The 20,577-nt window shown below is 43.2% G+C and overlaps 1 protein-coding gene across 1 annotated transcript; it reads left to right on the top strand.

The window, feature by feature from the left end:
* The first annotated feature begins 7,431 nt into the window (after positions 1–7,431).
* LOC121866835 lies at positions 7,432–9,574 on the top strand. The gene is made up of 3 exons (XM_042366572.1): positions 7,432–7,486; positions 7,649–8,459; positions 9,492–9,574. Exons 2-3 carry the CDS (start codon positions 7,931–7,933, stop codon positions 9,572–9,574), a joined length of 612 nt encoding a protein of 203 aa, XP_042222506.1. The 5' UTR covers positions 7,432–7,486; positions 7,649–7,930.
* Positions 9,575–20,577: the final 11,003 nt, after the last annotated feature.

Below are 20,577 nucleotides of genomic sequence, written 5' to 3'. Positions count from 1 at the left end.
TGGTGGAGGCCATCAATATACATCAGCAGGTGGTGGTGGTCTTGAAATACATCAGCAGGTGTGGTGGTGGCCATCAAGCATCAGCAGGTGGTGGCCATCAAGATACATCAGCAGGTATGGTGGTGGCCATCAAGATACATCAGCAGGTGTGGTGGAGCCATCAATATACATCAGCAGGTGTGGTGGTGGTCTTGGAAATACATCAGCAGGTGTGGTGGTGGCCATCAAGATACATCAGCAGGTGTGGTGGTGGTCATCAAGATACATCAGCAGGTGTTGTGGTGGCCATCAAGACACATCAGTGTGGTGATCTTGGAGATACATCAGCAGGTGTGGTGGTGGCCATCAATATACATCAGCAGTGTGGTGGCTATCAAGATACATCAGCAGGTGTGGTGGTGGTCTTGAGATACATCAGCAGGTGGGTGGTGGCAACAAGATACATCAGCATGTGTGGTGGTGGTCATGGAGATACATCAGCAGGTGTGGTGGTGGTCATGGAGATACATCAGCAGGTGTGGTGGAGTCCATCAAGATACATCAGCAGGTGTGGTGGTGGTCTTGGAGATTGATTTTGATTTTGCCGCTTGCAGCGGCTACTTTATTGTGCACCCCACACTCATCCTGTGAGCGGTAGCGCAAAAGGATTACAGAGTAGAGTTTACAAAGGGTCATAATATTTAACCCCGGTTGTCAGGATATTATGGCACCGAAAGTTACACAGTATTTCATTTACATTATTTGTTTAGTTCTATACATAAAGGGTAACTTATTCACAAATGCGTGAGAACAGGCGTGTGAGGCAGTATGTCTGGCCTCACACTTTGTTATTCACATTTACGTGGGAGGTATTCAAGCACATTGCGTATTTGGTTCTGTACATGAGAACTGATATAGTTACTAAGTGCAAAAAAGTGGATACAATCTTAATATGTCGGCTATCTTGCCATTCGAGATGAAGTGTTGTGCCATTTCACACACAGTGTGCTTGGACCTGTCCGTAAAAGGTTCTATCTTCACACAGTCGAGGACGTAGTGTTCAAGTGTGTGGCCATATGTATGGCCACACACTTTACATTTAGTTTTATTTACATGTGCTTGAGGAACATACTGCCAGAGGTACTTATATCCTAACCTTAATCTAGCGGTTACAACATCTTGTAATCTAGTGATCTTGTTACTTGCTCCATATACATGTTTCACTTGATACATCTCATCATGGTAAACTATGGATCGACTAGTGCCTGTTTGCACTTGTCTACTTGCGTCAAACTCATCAATAAGTTCTTTCCTAATTACAGTTTTAAGGGTTCTTTTTGACAGACCCAAATTGTATTCAACGGTGTCTCTGTTAGACGCGAGTTTGGCGAGGGCATCAACTCTGTCATGTTTTATGAGGCCTATGTGAGAGGGGATCCACAACAGTTTGACCCTGACACCCCGGTCAACAAGGCACGCATATTTGTGTCTGGCTTCAGAGACAAGAGCGTGACAACCTGAGTCGAGGGTGCCAAGGGCAAGTAGTGAGGATAGAGAGTCACTGATGATGAGACTGTCAGTAACAGTGGTTTCAATGAATTTAATAGCTGTGAGTATGACAACTAATTCAGTTTGTAGAGTGGATGCCCAGTTGTTAATTCTAACTCCTTTCTCAATTATATTACCGTCAGGTTGAGTCACATCAGCAGGTGTGGTGGTGGCCATCAAGATACATCAGCAGGTGTGGTGGTGGTCTTGGAGATACATCAGCAGGTGTGGTGGTGGTCATCAAGATACATCAGCATGTGTGGTGGTGGTTTCAAGATACATCAGCAGGTGTGGTGGTGGTCTTGGAGATACATCAGCAGGTGTGGTGGTGGTCATCAAGATACATCAGCAGGTGTGGTGGTGGTCATCAAGATACATCAGCAGGTGTGGTGGTGGTCTTGGAGATACATCAGCAGGTGTGGTGGTGGTCATCAAGATACATCAGCAGGTGTGGTGGTGGCCATCAAGATACATCAGCAGGTGTGGTGGTGGTCTTGGAGATACATCAGCAGGTGTGGTGGTGGCCATCAAGATACATCAGCAGGTGTGGTGGTGGTCATGGAGATACATCAGCAGGTGTGGGAGGCCATCAAGATACATCAGCAGGTGTGGTGGTGGTCTTGGAGATACATCAGCAGGTGTGGGGGTGGTCTTGGAGACATCAGCAGGTGTGGGGGTGATCATCAAGCAACATCAGCAGTGTGGGGTGATCATCACAACATCAGCAGGTGTGGGGTGATCATTAAGATACTTCGGCAGTGTGGGGTGATCATCAAGCAACATCAGCAGGTGTGGGGGTGATCATCAAGCACCATGAGCAGGTGTGGGGTGATCATCAAGACACATCAGCAGGTGTGGGGTGGCCATCAAGACACATCAGCACACATCAGCAGGTGTGGTGGTGGCCATCAAGATACATCAGCAGGTGTGGTGGTGGTCATGGAGATACATCAGCAGGTGTGGTGGTGGTCTTGGAGATACATCAGCAGGTGTGGGGGTGATGATCAAGCAACATCAGCAGGTGTGGGGGTGATCATCAAGACACATCAGCAGGTGTGGGGGTGGCCATCAAGATACATTGGCACGTCTGGTGGTGGTCATGGCGATGCATCAGCAGGTGTGGGGGTGATCAAGGAACATCAGCAAGTGTGGGGGTGGCCAAGATACATCATCAGCAGGTGTGCTGGTGGCCAAGATACATCAACACATGTGGGGGTTGCCAGGATACATCAGCAGGTGTGGGGTAGGTTCAAGATACATCAGCAGGTGTGGGGGTGGCCAAGATACATCAGCAGGTGTGGTTGGGTAGCCAGGACACGTCAACATGTGTGGTGGTAAAGACACATGAGCAGGTGTGGGGAGGAATAGGGCTCACTAGCCGCTGTCTGGTAGTTGTGAAAAATTGACCAAATTTTGATTACTTGTCAGAGGGACCTACAGCAGGAGTCAGGAGGAACACCACAAGTTGTAGTAAACGTCTTTCCTCCGGGATGTTTTGATGATGGTTGAGTGGGCGCGAGTTATGGGTCCCTCCAAGGGCCCACACACGTTTCATAATTAAAAGGGGGGTGGTTATTCCTGATACATATACAAGGATAAATGATTCCCTGACCATAGTGTCAATATCCCGCAGTTTCGGAGTTATTATACCACAAAATTGGGTAGGAGAGGACATAAAATATCAAACCCTATTTAAAGTAAATGGTAACGTCGAGTGGGTCTGTTGACAATCCACATGCAGTGACACGTACATTTCATTAGGTACGATTCGCAATCAATGTTTGGGCAGGCATCATTGGTCCTTATCTGCTGCCCCAGCGACTGACAGGTAAAACATAAAACACATTTTCTTGGGTACATCTTGTAAGTAGTGCTTGAGGATGTGCCCATCAGGGGACGTCAACAACTGTGGTACGAGCATGATGGTGCCTCAACTCATTTTGCTCGAGTAACAATGGAACTTGTAAATGTTGGGTAACCTGACAGGTAGATAGAGCGTGACGCCACGGCCCTGTTCCAAAGCCAACTCTATCACCTGACCTAAATTCCCTTGGCGTCTACCTGGGGGGTCACGTTAAAAGCAAAGTGTATGCTGCAAAGGTCCCGACTCATGAGGAATTGTGCCACAACCATTAGCAACACCCCTGGACTCTTCGAACATGCACGAGTCACTTTAGTGACGGGCTGAAGTCTGCAGTCAAGTAGTGGGCCGAAATTTTTAACATTTACTGTAAAATCCATATCAGATTGCATATGATTTTAAACAAATTGTAATAGCAACACGAGATGTTTCGTTTATACTCCGTCGATTTTTATCACACTATAACCCCCAACTGTCATGCGTTATAAGTTATAACTCTGAACCTATGATCATGATGTCATTTATCCTTATGTGCAGTATGTCTCAGGAATACACCCCCCCAGAACTATGACACGTATTTCTGAAACACCCTGCATAAACGATACGTGCATGACATTTTTAAGCTATAAGTGGGCTCAACACATCCCAATATTCTTAGGCTACTTGTATTCCACACACCACCTCTGAGTGTGAACAATAACAAACTTCCATTTCTAGACATCAAGATAGAAAGATCAAACAATACCTTCACTACTTCCATTTACAGAAAACCTACGTACACAGAACACAAGCCTCACTATTGCCTTAACTTCAGACAACAGCAGATATAACAAGACTTAGTTCATACATTTATCAGTATTACTGGACGCTGACAGTAGCGTGAGGACACATTACTTTTTATTTACTATTTTTCCCGACCACGACGACTCTTTTCCCTTTAACATTAATGTTAAGAGTAGTGTTGGGTAGGTCCGGGAACAAGACCCGGAAACTTTTACCCAGAGGAAGCCGTAAATAAGTCACTATTGAGCGTCATGGCTTGTACTATACTGTATGTTATCGCTAACCATTAGCAACTGTGAGTTTGTCCCGATGTTTTCTGAAACAGTACAGCTTCATTCTTTGTACAGGTAAAAGAAAGTAATTAGATCAATACAATCAGAGAAATAATGAATAATATCATATAAAGTAAAAAATTCGAAGTGGGGTGACCATTAGCGTAAGTTGGGTGCCGCCTCCCTGAACTACCATCACACCTCAACTCTTACCACCGATATCTGCCATGAAAACTTCCCACATGTTTTAAGACTACAGTTGCGTTATGTTGCATTAAACATACATTGTTTTATTCATTTGGTGACGTCGTTAATGTGTTATATTTATTAAAGATATGACGCAATACTAGGAAAGTCTGTGGAAGGTGTGCAGGGGGACGCCACAACAATTTATGACACACCATTACACCGATATTGGTGTCCAGCCAAACTCCTAAACCTTAGCTGCTAACAAGTGCGCTGTTACGACCCAAGGGTAGACCGTTCCATAAAAACAAATCACTTAAATCTTTCAAATATTTCAGTATTTATTATTATAGTCTTAATCCCAAGTTCTCCCAACAATGGTCAAGTTAACAGGTGAAAACCTAAACAAATCAATAAAAATATGAACATTTATTAACTTATTCCGACCACCACATTTGTACATAAAATAAAATAAATGACAATAATAATACGACAAGATGTTTGGAAGTCGCTGCGTAAGGACTGAAGGTCCAACAAGATCACACAAAATCAATATCAAGCAAAACAAATCTCAATAGTCAAATGCCAACTCCCAAAACACCAGGGAGAGGGCATACTACTTAACTTAAGACAACTGTGCCTAGACTGACTAGAGTGTACCAGTAGGTCACCGACATCACCTCTCTACCGCCAAATATTAACGTCCTATATCCTGATTGGCCAAAACGTAAACTTTATTTATATTACCCATTGACATTAGTTCCACTTATCTAACCTATATACAAACCTATTATAATAAAACAATACAATAAACATAATGCAATGTATTAAACAGAGATAATAATTAAATAAGGGCTCAGTTGATGCTGCCCAAGCCACCGAAACACCATCCGAAACTACTAATGGCTTTTGCTCGTAACATCCCCTCCCCCCCTTAACAAAAAGTTTATGAACAAAAGAAGAAAACTTTTATACATCAAGGTACAGGGTGTCTGCCAAAAGATTGTATTTCCCTCTAATATGTTTCACTTCAATATTGAAGAGCTGCAGTGCTAAAGCCCGCCTAAGTAACTTTTGATTTTTATATATCATCCTCTCTACAAATTGTAAAGGATTATGATCTGTGTACAGTCTAGGGTTGCTCATTTTTTCACACTTTTTTAAAATTGTGGGTGGGGGTGTTTTTTCCCATTATTTTGTTACTCCTGAATTCATTGGTGCCAGAATTAATTAAATCCAACATGTTCTAGGGGTCACGAATCCAAATATAAAAAATGAATTTTTGCGAAAAAACGTCAAAACTCAAGCTTTTTCTCTTATAGATCAGCAATCGCGCTGCTTTTCACTACTTAACCCTAATGGCTGGCTAGAGCAGCTATTCAGCTTTCCATTGACACCTAATTCGATTGGATGCACCTCTTATTTGACCTTCTAAGTCAGGTCAAAGGCTGTAGCCAACCTGCGTTAACGGAGTTATAAATTCACTAGGTTCACATTGGCAGCTTTAAAACCCTGCGCTTCTTTGCAGTGTTTTGACATGTGTTGTGTTGTTGTTGGTACTGTGGTGTTATTTTATAATTTACTCAAATCTGCTATATAGTGTGGCAGTAAATTTATGGTTATCTATTTATGTTGTATTTTCTACAGGTGATTAAATTGCTCTTATGTGACCCTATTTTGTTTGCCTATTTTGTTTTATTACAAAACGTTTTTTTCTTACAGAGTTCATCTGTTTATATACATACAATCATGGAAGAGAGTGAGTCGCAGTCGGGGGAGAATGCTAAGGGGACTGTCAGGCCAACATCATCCACTACCCGTTCTGCCACTGAAATCTATCTAGTAGGCCAGCCAGCATCGTCAATTAGAGGCAGTAAACTCCCGACGATGCGTCAAGTCCTGAAGTTCTTCTTTCACACAGTGAATGAATCTGGTGACAGACAGGAGACGTTTAAAGAAACAGTGAGAAACGTACTCACGTTCTGGAATTTAGCTCGCATCAAGACTATCTCAGAGAGGGGGTGCCGGGAGAAGCTGACAAGGTTATGGGAGCACTGGAGAAGTCTACAAAAAAGTCGGGACAGGGCTGCAAAGGACAAGGTTGAAAACTTCAAGTCTCAACTTGACCTGTTGTGGGACATCGGAGCACCGGACGCCGTAGAGGACATCGAGAAGAACCGGCTGCTTACACCGGCCGACAAACAACAAGACATCGCCTTCTATCAAGACCAACGCGGAGAAAGAAAAGCGTTCATGAGTGGTAACGATAAGATTTTTGCCGCTAAGAAGAGAAAGCAGGAGGAACGAGTCGAGAAGCAAAGGTCGAAACAGGGAAGGTTCGCAGCCTGTGAACCAAGCAGCAGTGATTCGAGACCTCAAACCTCTGTGGTGTCTGACACCCCAACGGAAGTAGAAATGGAGAAAAAGGACACAGCGATACAACCTGGCAGGTACACATCAAAGCACCCTTATGTGACGGTTCAGCTTCCACGTCGCATTCTCCAAGAGCCAGCATTAAAGGAACTCGCTGACCGTCTTCGGATATCCAATAACGAAGTAAGTGTATCCATAAATGTGTTAGGAATGTTTGAAATTTCTGTTAATTATTTGATAAGCACTTAAACAGTCGACATTTTCTACTGACACCCTTGCCTGCTTTTGCTCGCAGATAGTTTCGGTGGTCGCAGCAGTGCTGCGCTCTGCTAACCCGCCAGGCGATCTGTCTGAGTTCCGGATCTCGAGAGAGACTGCGAGACGGGCGCGAGCTTCACACCGTCGTCAGGTAGCTGCCGCACAAAGGGAAGCCTTCACGCCTCCACCACATGCAGTGGTGCACTGGGATGGTAAGCTGGTTAAGGTGAGAACACGTTTAGGTACTACATTAATATTTTACCAAAGCCTAGACTATTGTAATATATTGTTAGAAATGTATCAAATCATTAACAAAAAGCTTGGAGAAAAAGGCAGCCTTGATAATTCTTCATTATCTGTCTGAATTTTTATATTTCTCTTATTTCAGAACGTCGTGGGAGAAGAAGAACACCGACAGGCCATCTTCATCTCAGGGCGCGGCCATGAGGAAGGGAAGCTGCTTGCTGTCTTGCCAGTGAAGGACGGCACTGGCCTGACCCAGGCACGCGCAACAGCTCGTGCTATCGAGGACTGGAGCTGCGCTTCAAACGTCAAGGCACTGTGCTTTGATACAACGTCGTCCAACACAGGGCGAGTCCAAGGTGCGGTTGTCCATCTGGAGGCGCTGCTGGAAAAACATCTGTTGAGGCTTGGGTGCAGACACCACGTCATGGAACTGGTGGTGAGAACCGCTGCCAGCAACATCTTCGGCAAAACATCGGCCCCTACGGACCCTCTCTTCCAGACTCTTAAGAAAAGGTGGAGTCAACTAGATCACTCTCAGTATCTCAGGCTGGACATTTCAAATCTACCAGAGTCTGACTGGCTCAGTCACCTCCGACACAGGACCGTTAGCTACCTGCTGACCGTCACAGAATGGGCCAGAGAGGATTACCGAGAAGCGGCAGAACTAACGCTCCTCGTCCTCGGTGTGAATCCTCCGCGCGGCACGCACTTTCTGCGTCCTGGCGCATGTCACCACGCTCGCTTGATGGCGAAGATCATATACTACCTCAAGATCTACATGTTTAGCCGCCAGCTAGAGCTCAGCAGTGACCTGTGCGTCAAGCTGCAGAGGATGGCGATCTTTTTGTCTCTGCTGTACACACCGGCGTGGCTGAAATCACCAGTAGCCGAGGATGCGCCTGTGAATGACCTGCAACTGCATCACGAACTCCTCCGCTACAGGGCCGTGGACTGTGAGGTGGCTGATGCGGCGCTGGCGGTCGCGAGCCGCCACCTGTGGTATCTAAGGCCACAGACCATCGTTCTGTCGCTGTGCAGCGAGAAGTTGAGTGCGGCAGAGAAAAAGGAGATGGCGACCAAATTGAGCTGCCTAGAAGAAACGAACGACTACGCCAACGACAACTTGGTCATCCAACAGACTACACGGCTTTCCGACCTGATAGATGAACGTTCATGGATGATCTTCAAGGAGCATCATGTGTGCGGCACAGCATGGCTGATGTCACCGGTGGAAGACTGGGAGAAAAACGAAGAGTTCATGAAGCTGAAAGATTTCTCCAGAAGCCTGAAGGTAACCAATGACGTGGCCGAAAGGGGAATAAAGCTTATGCAGGACTTCATTGGTTCAGTCACGAAGGATGAGCAGCAGCTGCAGGATGTCATGCAACTTGTGGAAAAGCACAGGAAGCAGATGAGTGGCTTCAGCAAGTCTGCTCTGATGCAACTGTGAGAGTTGAATAGAGGGGGGATTGAACTTTCAAATTGCATCTCCTCCTAGAGTTATTGACCTATTTCAATGATGTTTGTTTTTTTAAGAGGGAAATATATCATGGAAAAGACTGTGACGGCAAAATATTGATATGTGTTTTCGAATAAATGGAAAAGTCAAAACTATGAATATTTTGGAATCTGGTTCCCTTAACGCAGGTAAAGCCTTTGACCTAAACTAGAAGGTCAACTAAGAGGTGCATGCAATCGAATTAGGTGTCAATGGAAAGCTGAATAGCTGCTCTAGCCAGCCATTAGGGTTAAGTAGTGAAAAGCAGCGCGATTGCTGATCTATAAGAGAAAAAGCTTGAGTTTTGACGTTTTTTCGCAAAAATTCACTTTTTATATTTAGATTCGCGGCCCCTAGAACATGTTGGATTTCATTAATTCTGGCACCAATGAATTTAGGAGTAACGAAATAATGGGAAAAAACACCCCCACCCACAATTTTCTAAAATTGGCAAAAATGAGCAACCCTACAGTGTACACCTCTACAGTATATGGTGAACCCTCAACATACTATGCAAACTTTTCTAAAGACAACGAAAGCCCCAAAGTCTCCTTTTCTATCGTGGCATAACCACACTGATGCGGTTTTAGTTTCACACTGGAAGCAAACTGGGTGTAGTATACCTTTTCCAAACTGTAGCAACACAGCACCCACACCCACATCATAGGCATCAACTTGAATCACAAAAGCCTTTCAAAATCTGGCACTTTTAACACTGAACTGGAGGTTAATAGATGCATAAGGGTTTCAAATGTAACCTGACATGCTTTTGTCCACAAATATCTCCTTTCTGGGCTGACTAAGTCTGTCAAAGGAGCCGACACTTAAGCAAAGTTCTTGCTAAGCCTTCGATAGAATCCTGCCATACCAAGGAACCTACACAGAGCCTTTCGATCTGCAGGAGGCGTGAATCGCTGTGGAGGCTCTATCTTTACATTGACTGGAGCGGTACCGTTCTTGCCTCGCAAGCGAGATGTCACAGGTTCGATTCCCGGGCGGTGGAAGTTGTTTGGACTTACTTCCTAGCCCCCATTAATCCCTGTTCACCTAGCCGTAAAGTAGGTACCTGTTGTTAGTCGAAAGTTGCGAATTCGTATTCAGGGACAAGTTGTTGGAGCTTCCAATAACTTGATGACATAAACCACTGACTCTTCAGGCTTCTACGCCCTTGACTCTTCAGGTTTCTACGCCCTTAACTCATGAGACATAAAGGCAAGCATGAACTTAGCATGCTTCCTTGTTGGGCGCTGTACACGCTTCTGCGCTTCACCTTACACAATGATGTAGGGGAGTGCCCAATAAAAAAATAAAAAAAAAATAAAAAAAATTATGGAGATGAGCGTGAAACACAGTGAAAAACAGTGACGCTTTACATAACGTATCCGAGTGTTGTACTATATCCCGTATTGAGATGATTGTAATTGAGTGCTTCTCATTCTGTCGCTCAGAGGAGGTGCAGAATTATTCCAATAACCGATATTGAGTTATTGTTGACTTAGTACCATACGGTTCGTTGGTGATATCCCTGTTAGCGACAAGTGAGGGCGGTCAGGAAAGCGTCTTGTCAGCATCCTTCCCCTGTGCTAAATCGTTTACAGTGTTGCAGACATTCTCAACATCTTTCGGGGTTTACTAGCACAAAGGCCTTTCACAAGTGTCTGGATGGCTGTTGTGGTTTCACGATCATTGATTGCAGTACTTCCGGTGTCATCTGACTGTCCTCCATATATACAGGATTGCAGTAAGTTTGGCACACAGAAGAGGTGACATCGTATCAGCGGGCAGAGGACCTGATTCGTCTTACTCAGCAGCGTCTGATCATACTGTGGAGGTATTCCCCTGTCGTGAAGTGAACTCACCCGACGTTTGTCATTGCAGCCCGTCTACTTGTTGCTAGGCAACCTGACATACGCAACACAGCAGCGCGCGCAGAGGGACGATTGAAGAATTCACCCGACACCACCCACCCCACCAGAGACAGCAGCTGGACGGATCGCGTTTTCTATACAGACGCCATAACTCTTGTATTAGGTATTTCAAAAGTAACATATTTTATACACACATTTACATGTTCGAGACATAACTCCACATTGATAGGTCATCGGATAGGTTATGTCATTGCTGTAAGTGTCTTTCGTATATTACTGTATACTGACGTAATATAATTTACAGTAGTTATTTCTTACCTGTTCAATTAATGATACTTTAATGATACTTTAATTATTTTAACTATAATATTTATCATTTCCTGTACATGAGAGGCAAGTATTTTGGTCTTACTGTTAATCATTGTCTGACCCAAATGAAACTTAATGGATAAATTTTCAAAGTTTTCAAAGTTGTGGTCTGAAGACCTTACTGACCTGGCAGAACTTTTTGCTGACGAATCACAAATAAAGGATAAACGTCAAGTATCTACTACAGAGGTTAAGTTAGGATTTAAGCCGGAAACACAGTTAGACGTTTCGATAGAGTAGTGAGCAGTTGAATGAGGATTCATTTGACGATATAAACCGTCGTACCTTAGGGTCGGGGAATCAATATAGTACCTCGCCTGGACATTCACAGGTAGTTTCTAATCCTGTTCTGGGTGGCAGTGTATCGGTTGATTTATCATTACCCCGCCCCTTAACTGAGCCTTCTGTTAGGAGTAAACGTACTGGCTTGTAAACTTCTAACGCTAACATGGCTTATTCTAACACTTTACGCAATGATGCTACCACGTCAACTAACCCAGATAATGTGTTTCATATGATGCCACATGCCGACCACGTACGTGATTATACGGGTCAAGTTGAATATTGTGTTACACACTTCATCCGTGCGTATGAGGACACTATGCGCGAGGTCAAAATTACCAATGATCATGATAAAAAGGCGTTTGTGCATTCTCACATTCCACAGGGATAGCTTGCTAGCAATCACTTAAATGCGTATGGCCTAACGGCCCCTGACTATGAGAAGTTTAAGCACACCCTAATTGGAATTTTTGAGTGCGGGTCCCATTTGGGCCATCTGCAGTGGGTATTCAGATGGCTGGATCGTTGTGCTCCGGTGGTTCACGTAGAATCACCTATGGTGGCTGTTGACATTGCCTGGGAAGTGCGTCAAGACATGGAGGTGAGCTTCCGGAATTCGGGATGGTACTACTCTGATGGAAAAATGTCATCGACAAATGTGGAAACACTAATCGAGTTGATTAGTTTCCTATTAGTGGTTCGTCGTCCTATCTCGGGCTGGGCACAGGAAGTGCAGTTTGTCCCGCCTACTCATATGGTGGATTACGCAATCAAACTTTCTCCAAAGGTGACGGGACCTCTGATGGCGCATTCTTCCCAGGCTTCAGCACCTCCCCAGAAAGCGCAAATGACACCGCTGGCTCCCATTGCACCTCAACACCGGACTTTCAAGCAATGTCAATCTCTGAGATGTACCCACTGTAATAAATGGGGCCATTTGATCGATGATTGTTTTCAGCTCCAGGGCGGTGGTGTTAAAATACCCGAGACCACAGGTGCTAAGCAGACGCCGAGGTCATACACGGATGCGGTTAAGACTACGCCTCCACCTAGCCAGAAATCACGATCGTGGTGTGCACTCCATCGGTCGGCATCTCACAACACAGATGAGTGCAACTTAGTGTTGAAGGTTAGGAATTTGGACTCTAGTGTACCCCAGGTAACGCAGAAGCGTAAAGCGCATTGTTACCAGGACAAGAAGTCGGGGGAAGACCAGCGCCTGTCACAACACGAGGAAGGGTAGGTACAGTACATTGGTGCCTGCTTCCCACAACACTTCTGTAGCAGTAAAGTGGAAGTATTACCCCTGCTGGTGAGAGTGGATAATATAAGATTGGCTCTTGATATTGATACGGGTGCATGCACAAATGTTTTGTCCTTGACATCCTATCAGGAGTTACAACGTAGATTCCTTCACCGTGATTTCCAGTGGAGACCAACTGACTCCGATCTCGAAGGAGAATCTGGCGCGCAGCTGAGTATTGACGGAATGGTGACGTTACCACTTAGATTTACAAGACGTGGTACTCCCTTCTATGCTGACTTTTATGTGGTCCAGCACTTTCATTTGCCAGATGACGGATTAATTGTTCTCCCAACGCTCAGAACGAATAAGATAGATGTTCGTTCACGTAATAATACTATTACGTTTAAAGGTGTTTCCTACAACGTTATGCGTCATTCTGCACCTTTGCATACAACAAGGTCGAAAGTGTTGTCGTGCTAGTCGAAGTTAAGCACGATACGACCTGGTGGTTTGACAGACGTACTAGTTCTGAATAGAACAGGCGTTCAAAGAATATTGAAGAAAGGATGTTATTTGTGTGATTTTCTGGTATATCACAACAATGTCAAATTACAGCGTACGCAATTCCCAATTGGTAGTATTGTACCTCAATCCCACCGCTGCCACCTTAATGAACCGGATGGTTAATTCAAAGTTAACCAGGTTGGTACATTTATATTATATTGGGTTTCGTTACTAAAACCCAATATAATATAAATGTACCAACCTGGTTAACTTTAAATTAACCAGTCGGTTCACTGTCGCTTGGTTCGATGAGTTCGGTTTGAAGCCAATATTCCAGTTCCTCCCTCAGAATCTTCCTCTTGACATCTTCAACTTGTAGCTGTGAAAGATGTAAAACTTTAGAAGAAGGATCATCTAAAATCTGTGAATTGTATAGATTAACTGGAACCTCCACCAGGAAATCTTGCTCTTGTTCCTGTGGTTCCTGGGTCTCCATAACACACACAATCGCTTCCCTGGAGCAGTAGAGTTCCGCCTATTCACATGCCAGTCTTCCCCAGTAGGTACTGAGGGTGGTCTAAATTTCCTCATCAGAGGCCAGAGTCCGAATAGTAACAAACAGACACGTCATCAGCTTCCTCCTTGCTTACAGTACTGTTACTCAGCTCTAACAATTATGGATCACTTACCTGATCAGAAATTAATCTTTTCCTATTTATGGGTACTTGTTCTATAAGGTTTACATCACTATTCAAAGTTAAATCAACACTAGATGAGAGGGAGTTGTCAAATACCTCACCAGTGACTTCAGGGGGATTATCGCCACTGACTTCCGTCAAATACGACTCACTGTCATCAACAGAATTGTCTTGCGACACATATAGGTTCATAATAGCAAAGTCATTTACATCACAAACTGCACCACTTGTGTCACCTACATTAGGAACAAGGTCAACACGAGTATTCTGCTCTTCTCTAAGCGACATACAGTACTTCTGGTAACAACACAGGCAAGGTACTGACTTTCAAGCAATTTAGTGTTATTGACCACCGTAGGAGTCGTGGTCATAATCCGGGACAACACGAGTACCAGCAATGTCATTAGCTAGCAAAACGATAACACCACTGAGAAACCATTTCGCTCCTCAAGAACATCCTACTTAAAGAAACAGTGACTAAACGACCGACACCTTTCAATAACACATGCTCACCAGTATAGTCACTTTCCACACAGGGAAAAGCACCTTTCAACACAATACTATGGTTAGCAGTAGTGTCTCGAAAAATCCGAACAGGGTACCAAACATCACTGGACTCATCCCTTGAGACAGTCCAATCAAACATAAAGGGCTCAAGTAAATCTTACTTTGAGTAAAAACTAACTGATTTAGGGTCTAGCTTCTCCATCTGCACGGATATTATTGTTCCGAGCCACTACGGATATTTACCTTACTTGAGGCAAATGCCTTTGCATCTTCAAACTTTTCCTGCTTACCACCTTTGTCCCTAGTTAAATGACTTTGAAAACTAAAATTCTTATGAGTCAACACTTAACTGTCTGCCCGAGCTGCTGCTCGTTGCACTTCTGTAACATCTCTCTCTCTCTTCCAAATATAACTGAATGTCTCGTAGCAGGGCTCTTAAATTGCTCTAAAATGATCAACTCAATCAACTCTACATAGGAGTTTACTCCACAGTTTTTATCCATCTTACAAAGACGGTGCATAAATTCAATATATGACTGTGACTCTAGTTTCCTTTCATTCCTAAATTTCACTCTGCAGTGTTCCAGAATTAACTTATAAACCTTCAAAATAGCCTCATTAACCTCTTCATAATTTTCACATTTTTCAGCCGATGAAGACTAAAGGACTGACCTAGCTGCACTTTTAAACACGGTTTGAATCATTGCCGGACACCTGCTCCAGCTACTACCGCGGCTGCCACGTCATCGCCACTTCCTCCATGCCCTCTCCACAGTCCGTGCCAGGGCGTCTCTCCTGTGTAGCAATACATCGCCGGCCGGCGCCAATTGAGGAAGCTGCCTTAACCTCCCCTGAGAGCAGATCACTGGTTTACGGAACCGTCCACCTGGCCACCGCCTTAGGAAATATTTCTGTTCATTGTTTGACTCCCGTTAATTGTTTGACTCCCTTAATTGTTGACTCCATTAATTGTTTGACTCCCGTAATTGTTTGACTCCCTTAATTGTTGACTCCATTAACTGTTTAACCCTGTTAATTGTTTGACTCCCGTTAATCGTTTGACTCCCTTAATTGTTGACTCCATTAAGTGTTTGACTCCCGTAATTGTTTGACTCCCTTAATTGTTGACTCCATTAACTGTTTGACCCTGTTAATTGTTTGACTCCCGTTAATTGTTTGACTCCCTTAATTGTTGACTCCATTAATTGTTTGACTCCCGTAATTGTTTGACTCCCGTAATTGTTTGATTCTCTTAATTGTTTGACTCCTTTAATTGTTTGACTCCCATAATTGTTATTAGAAATTTGTGTGAGTGGTGTCAGAGTTTTGTGTTATTTTCATAGTAAAGAGAAGTCAATCTCGAACAGTTGTTTGTTATCCCTCAGAAAACCATGGTTCTTGACTTTCCTTTTATAAGATCCTGATTAGGCTGGCAAGGGATTCATATCCCTAAGTCCCAGGCCTTTACAAAGGGTCAAGACGTACCTGGCGCTCCTCTGGGAGCAGCCAGGTCAACTGTTAAGTTGGCTCATAGCAACTCCCTCCCCTGAACCCCTCCTCCCCACCGGAATATCAACAAGTTCTCACCAGAAGTTACAATTTCATTTAGGAAAGGAATGGAACCAGTGTTGAACAGAGATGAACAGTGGTGAACAATGCTTAAATCAGTGAGAACAACTCAACAGTAACTGTTGAGTCATACCCAAGTTAACCTTCACACAGTGAGGTCCCAGGTACCCAGTGAGATCCAACAACAACTAGCGCTGTGTTAATCCTTCCATGATAGGAAGGCCTGGGACCACACCTCACTCATTTAACGCAATCTGTGAGGGAATTACTACACCACGTGAGTTCCCTCATAACACCATCTGTGAGGGAATTACTACACCACGTGATGCCCCTCATAACACCATCTGTGAAGGAGTTACTACACCACGTGAGGCCCCTCATAACACCATCTGTGAGGGAATTTCTACATCACGTGATGCCCCTCGAACACCATCTGTGAGGGAATTACTACACCACGTGAGGTCCCTCCTAACACCATCTGGGAGGGAGTTACTACAATACGTGTTTGCTGTTCAACACCTACATTAATCTGCATGTTCACTGTATGTTCCTTTATCTTTCTCTAATGAAGGCCTTTGTTAAACCACCTATGTATGAAATAAGACATTTATGTCCAATGTATATTTTAAGCCTTCGGGCTGCAGAACATTTTCAATAATCCGTTTATTATTATTATTATTACACAAACACACACACACACACACGAATAAGGACGCTCTCTGTTATTCTTCAAGCTAAAATCTGTTTGTAATTCTCCGGATTTATTGTAATGTTGAATACTTCATTCGGCAGTAAATAGTGTTCCAAAAATCTGATGTTAACCTCTGACAGACTATCACGTTCTCATATAATAATGTTAACAAAAAGCGCTCCTATATCCTAATGTTAACACTTAATTATTATTGTACATAAGCGTCATAATTTTTATTGAATCAATTATTTTTATGACGAGTGTTGCTTAAAGGTGAGTAGAGGGTACCTGATAACCACTGAATAATAATAATAATGATGATGATGATTGTAATGATAAAAGGGATCACCTGGAGAATTGTCACCCCAGAGTTTGGCAGGGTGACAATTCTTCAGGTGGGATATCCTGGGGTGACGATTCTTCAGGTGGCAACACCTTGGGTGACAATTCTTCAGGTGGGGTCAGATCTCTGATTTGCTAAGTTCGGTCAGGTTGTTTTAAGATTGTGTGACTTTCCTAGATGACGGATGGAACCCTTCCCGAACTTGTTTTTTTTTTTAAATGAAGAATTTTTTTTTTAGATTTGGAAGCATATATATATATATATATATATATATATATATATATATATATATATTTATATATATATATATATATATATATATATATATATATATATATATATATATATATATATATATATATACTTTTTTTTGAGAGTGCGAGTCATGTTTTTTTAATCTTAGATTTTTTTTTGGGGGGGGGTGGAATTTATTGTATTTTGGAACACGGTGTATATTATTCTTTTTTTTCTTTAAACTTTTCACAATAAAGATGCATAACACAAAGGAATATATTTATGTTATCCTAATTATACAAATTGTATTCACTGTGGGCTGGGGTGACGATTCTTCAGATGGCGCAGACTGGGGTGACAATTATTCAGGTGGGATATCCTAAGGTGACGATTCTTCAGGTGGACATTCTGGGGTGACGATTCTTCAGGTGATCCGATAAAAGATCGTTTCTTCCAAAGTTTAATAGCTTTGGAATAGTGATAACATTTGTTTCTCATTATCTGGGTCAATTTGAGTCATTAACGGAGGCAGGCAGTGTAGCGTGAGGCTATGACCAAGATCGAATACCTCTTCAGTGACAACAAACATTCGTATGTGATGGCATGATTGAGTTACATATAAGGTTAAATAGCATGGTGATTTGGTCAGACAGCACGTCCTCTCCTACGTGATGGACGTCTGTACACCTGAGGTGTTCACTGGTGTACACTGAGCTGTCCACCAGCCCTCGACGGTACAGTTCTTCACACTCACTGATCCCCGCCAGGTTGAGCGGCACACCAGTGTCCCACCACCACACTCCACCACCTGTCTCTCTGGGGACCAAATAGTCTCTGCTGGTCCTGGTAGTTTGTGGTCTCACAGTCTTGGTCGTGGGACCCTGGGGGTCGGGGGAGTGTTGTTTTAAAGACCCAGTGATGGGTGTTGGAAAGGTGTAGGAGACGTGGGGCGTGGCAGGAGAAAGATGGTGGTCTTTATACTGACGGAGATAATACTGGAACAGCATCTCGCTCCAGTCGAAGGTGGCATCCCCTAAGATTGACGCCTTGTTGTAGATTGTTCCAGTACGACTGTGCTCCCTATAGCGACCCTGAGACACCACCAGCACCCGCGTCCTCTCAGCGATCTGAAATCAAAATAATTTTCTCGGAACTTTGTGTCTGTGGTTACCGTGGCGGGGTACCAATACACTGAGTTGGCCTTCCAGCAATTCCTTAGTTGAACTCCCAAAAAGACAGTGTGTGACTAATCCAGTGTGAGGCATCAGTAGTTTTACCACCTTATCCTGAATGATTTGCCGTAAAACAAAAACAAGTTTATAGTTATTAAGAAGAAATTCATAAATACCCGACTGGTTAACTGATAATTACCAGAAGAAAGGTAGAGATGTATAGTACAGAACTAGTTGTGTTTCAACCTGATATAATTTCATGTCTAAAACGAGAGACATACAAATGATTAAAATGAAAAGATTGAGAAATATGAATGGATGAAAAGGTGACGTAGTGAAATGGTTAATTCAAGTTCGAGTAAAAGTGAATTGAAGGAAAAGACATTAGCAAGATAACGGAGAGGATGAGGAGGTGAGGGAGCGACCACAAGGACTTACTGACCTGGTGTAGGAGAGGGACGACTTGTTGATGCATCTCTCTCATGACCTCCAGCACGTCGGAGGTGTAACTCCTCCTCATCATCATAAGTTGCATCATCCACGAGGTGTAGCCTGAGGAAGTGGACGAGTATAATACACCCTGTCTCTCATCTGTCTTTCTCTAAATATCCATCAATCTGTGTTATACCTGGTGTTGCCTGAGGACAGATGTACTACACTGACTCTAATAATAATAATAATAATAATTAACGGTTTATTGAAAGAACTTGGCAGCCAGAAGGCTCTCTATATCTATGGGTGCAGCCCCGGGAACAAGTTTCCTATACACTTCATCCCTATAAGAGTACCTTCAGGCAGGGTCAACCTTATGGTGGGTGTGACACAATCTGCCGGCACTGAGATGTTACAATGGTAAGATAAGTATAATGATAAACAAACCATGTTGCTATACAATTGTACACATATGACAGAAAAAAGTCTCCTTTCATTATATACATACTATATACAGAAAAATTAAGAGCATTAAGTCGATTTTCATATACTTTATTTTCGATAAGCTTGGGCGCGATCAGTAAATTACGTTAGATTATATTAGGTTTGGTTTAACATCAATAAACGGGAGTGAATTCAGTTTTTATTCTCACGCAAAATATGTACAGTACATTATTGTACAGTACACAAGACAATAAATATCTATCATGATTTTACTTAGTGTGTAAATATTTTTCATGTTTAAAACAATACGGGGCCAATATTATCACACATGCTTATTCAGACAGCAACTGAAACTACGCCAGACGAGCGCTCGCCCGCCCCCTACCTGCAGGTCTTACAAAAGAGTCTACCTTATAATATCATGGTCTTAAATTCTACCCCAGACGAAGGTTCGCCCACTAACTGCTTGCAGTGGAGGTGTTGTGGGGATGTTATCTTACCTATTATAAGGATGTGAGGGAGGGAGTCCTCCCCCCTGGCCCACCGACTTAGTTGTCTCAGTTCCTTAGTCTCCTGAATCTTAGACGGCGTTGGTTCCATGAACATCCTGAAACTGTGACCCAATTACTGACGGCTGTGGCTTTGACACCAACACCAACAACGGTGATAACAACAACAGCGCTTACTACAGAAGAGATAACAACAGCATCAAGTTGAGAAATAACAGTGAAATAATCTCAATAAGTCGGCGACAGTCAGGCAGGGAATAGAGTGACAGTAGGTAACGGTAACAGCTACCACTCGTACAGCTAAGAGTATCAACAATGACTTATTCTTAGACCAGCTGCAGGAAGTAGCTAACAGTAGACAGTAGAGAACAGCAGCAAAAGCAGTGCTAACAGTACAGCTGTGAGTCATGAGGGTCATGCACTAAAAAACAGGGAGTAAAAAACATAATAGTGACACAATTTATACATAATTTAAAATCACAAAAGATGTTAAGTAGGACAAACCCAACACATAAGAAAACTTATGTAAATAATGATTATAAACAGCGTAAACATCATATTTAAGAAACATTTCTCAGTAACCATTAGAACATCTCAAATAGAAATGTAACATCACATATATCATTCATATTGCAAAATTAACCATTAAAACATTCCCAGCATGATATTAACATCACTGAGTAAACATGAGGCACCATCTCAACA

The sequence above is a fragment of the Homarus americanus genome, unplaced genomic scaffold (genome assembly GCF_018991925.1).
Source record: "Homarus americanus isolate GMGI-L3 unplaced genomic scaffold, GMGI_Hamer_2.0 scaffold41327, whole genome shotgun sequence".
Lineage (NCBI taxonomy): Eukaryota > Metazoa > Arthropoda > Malacostraca > Decapoda > Nephropidae > Homarus > Homarus americanus.
The sequence above is the reverse complement of the archived record's forward strand: the minus strand, read 5'-3'. Positions and strand labels throughout refer to the sequence as shown.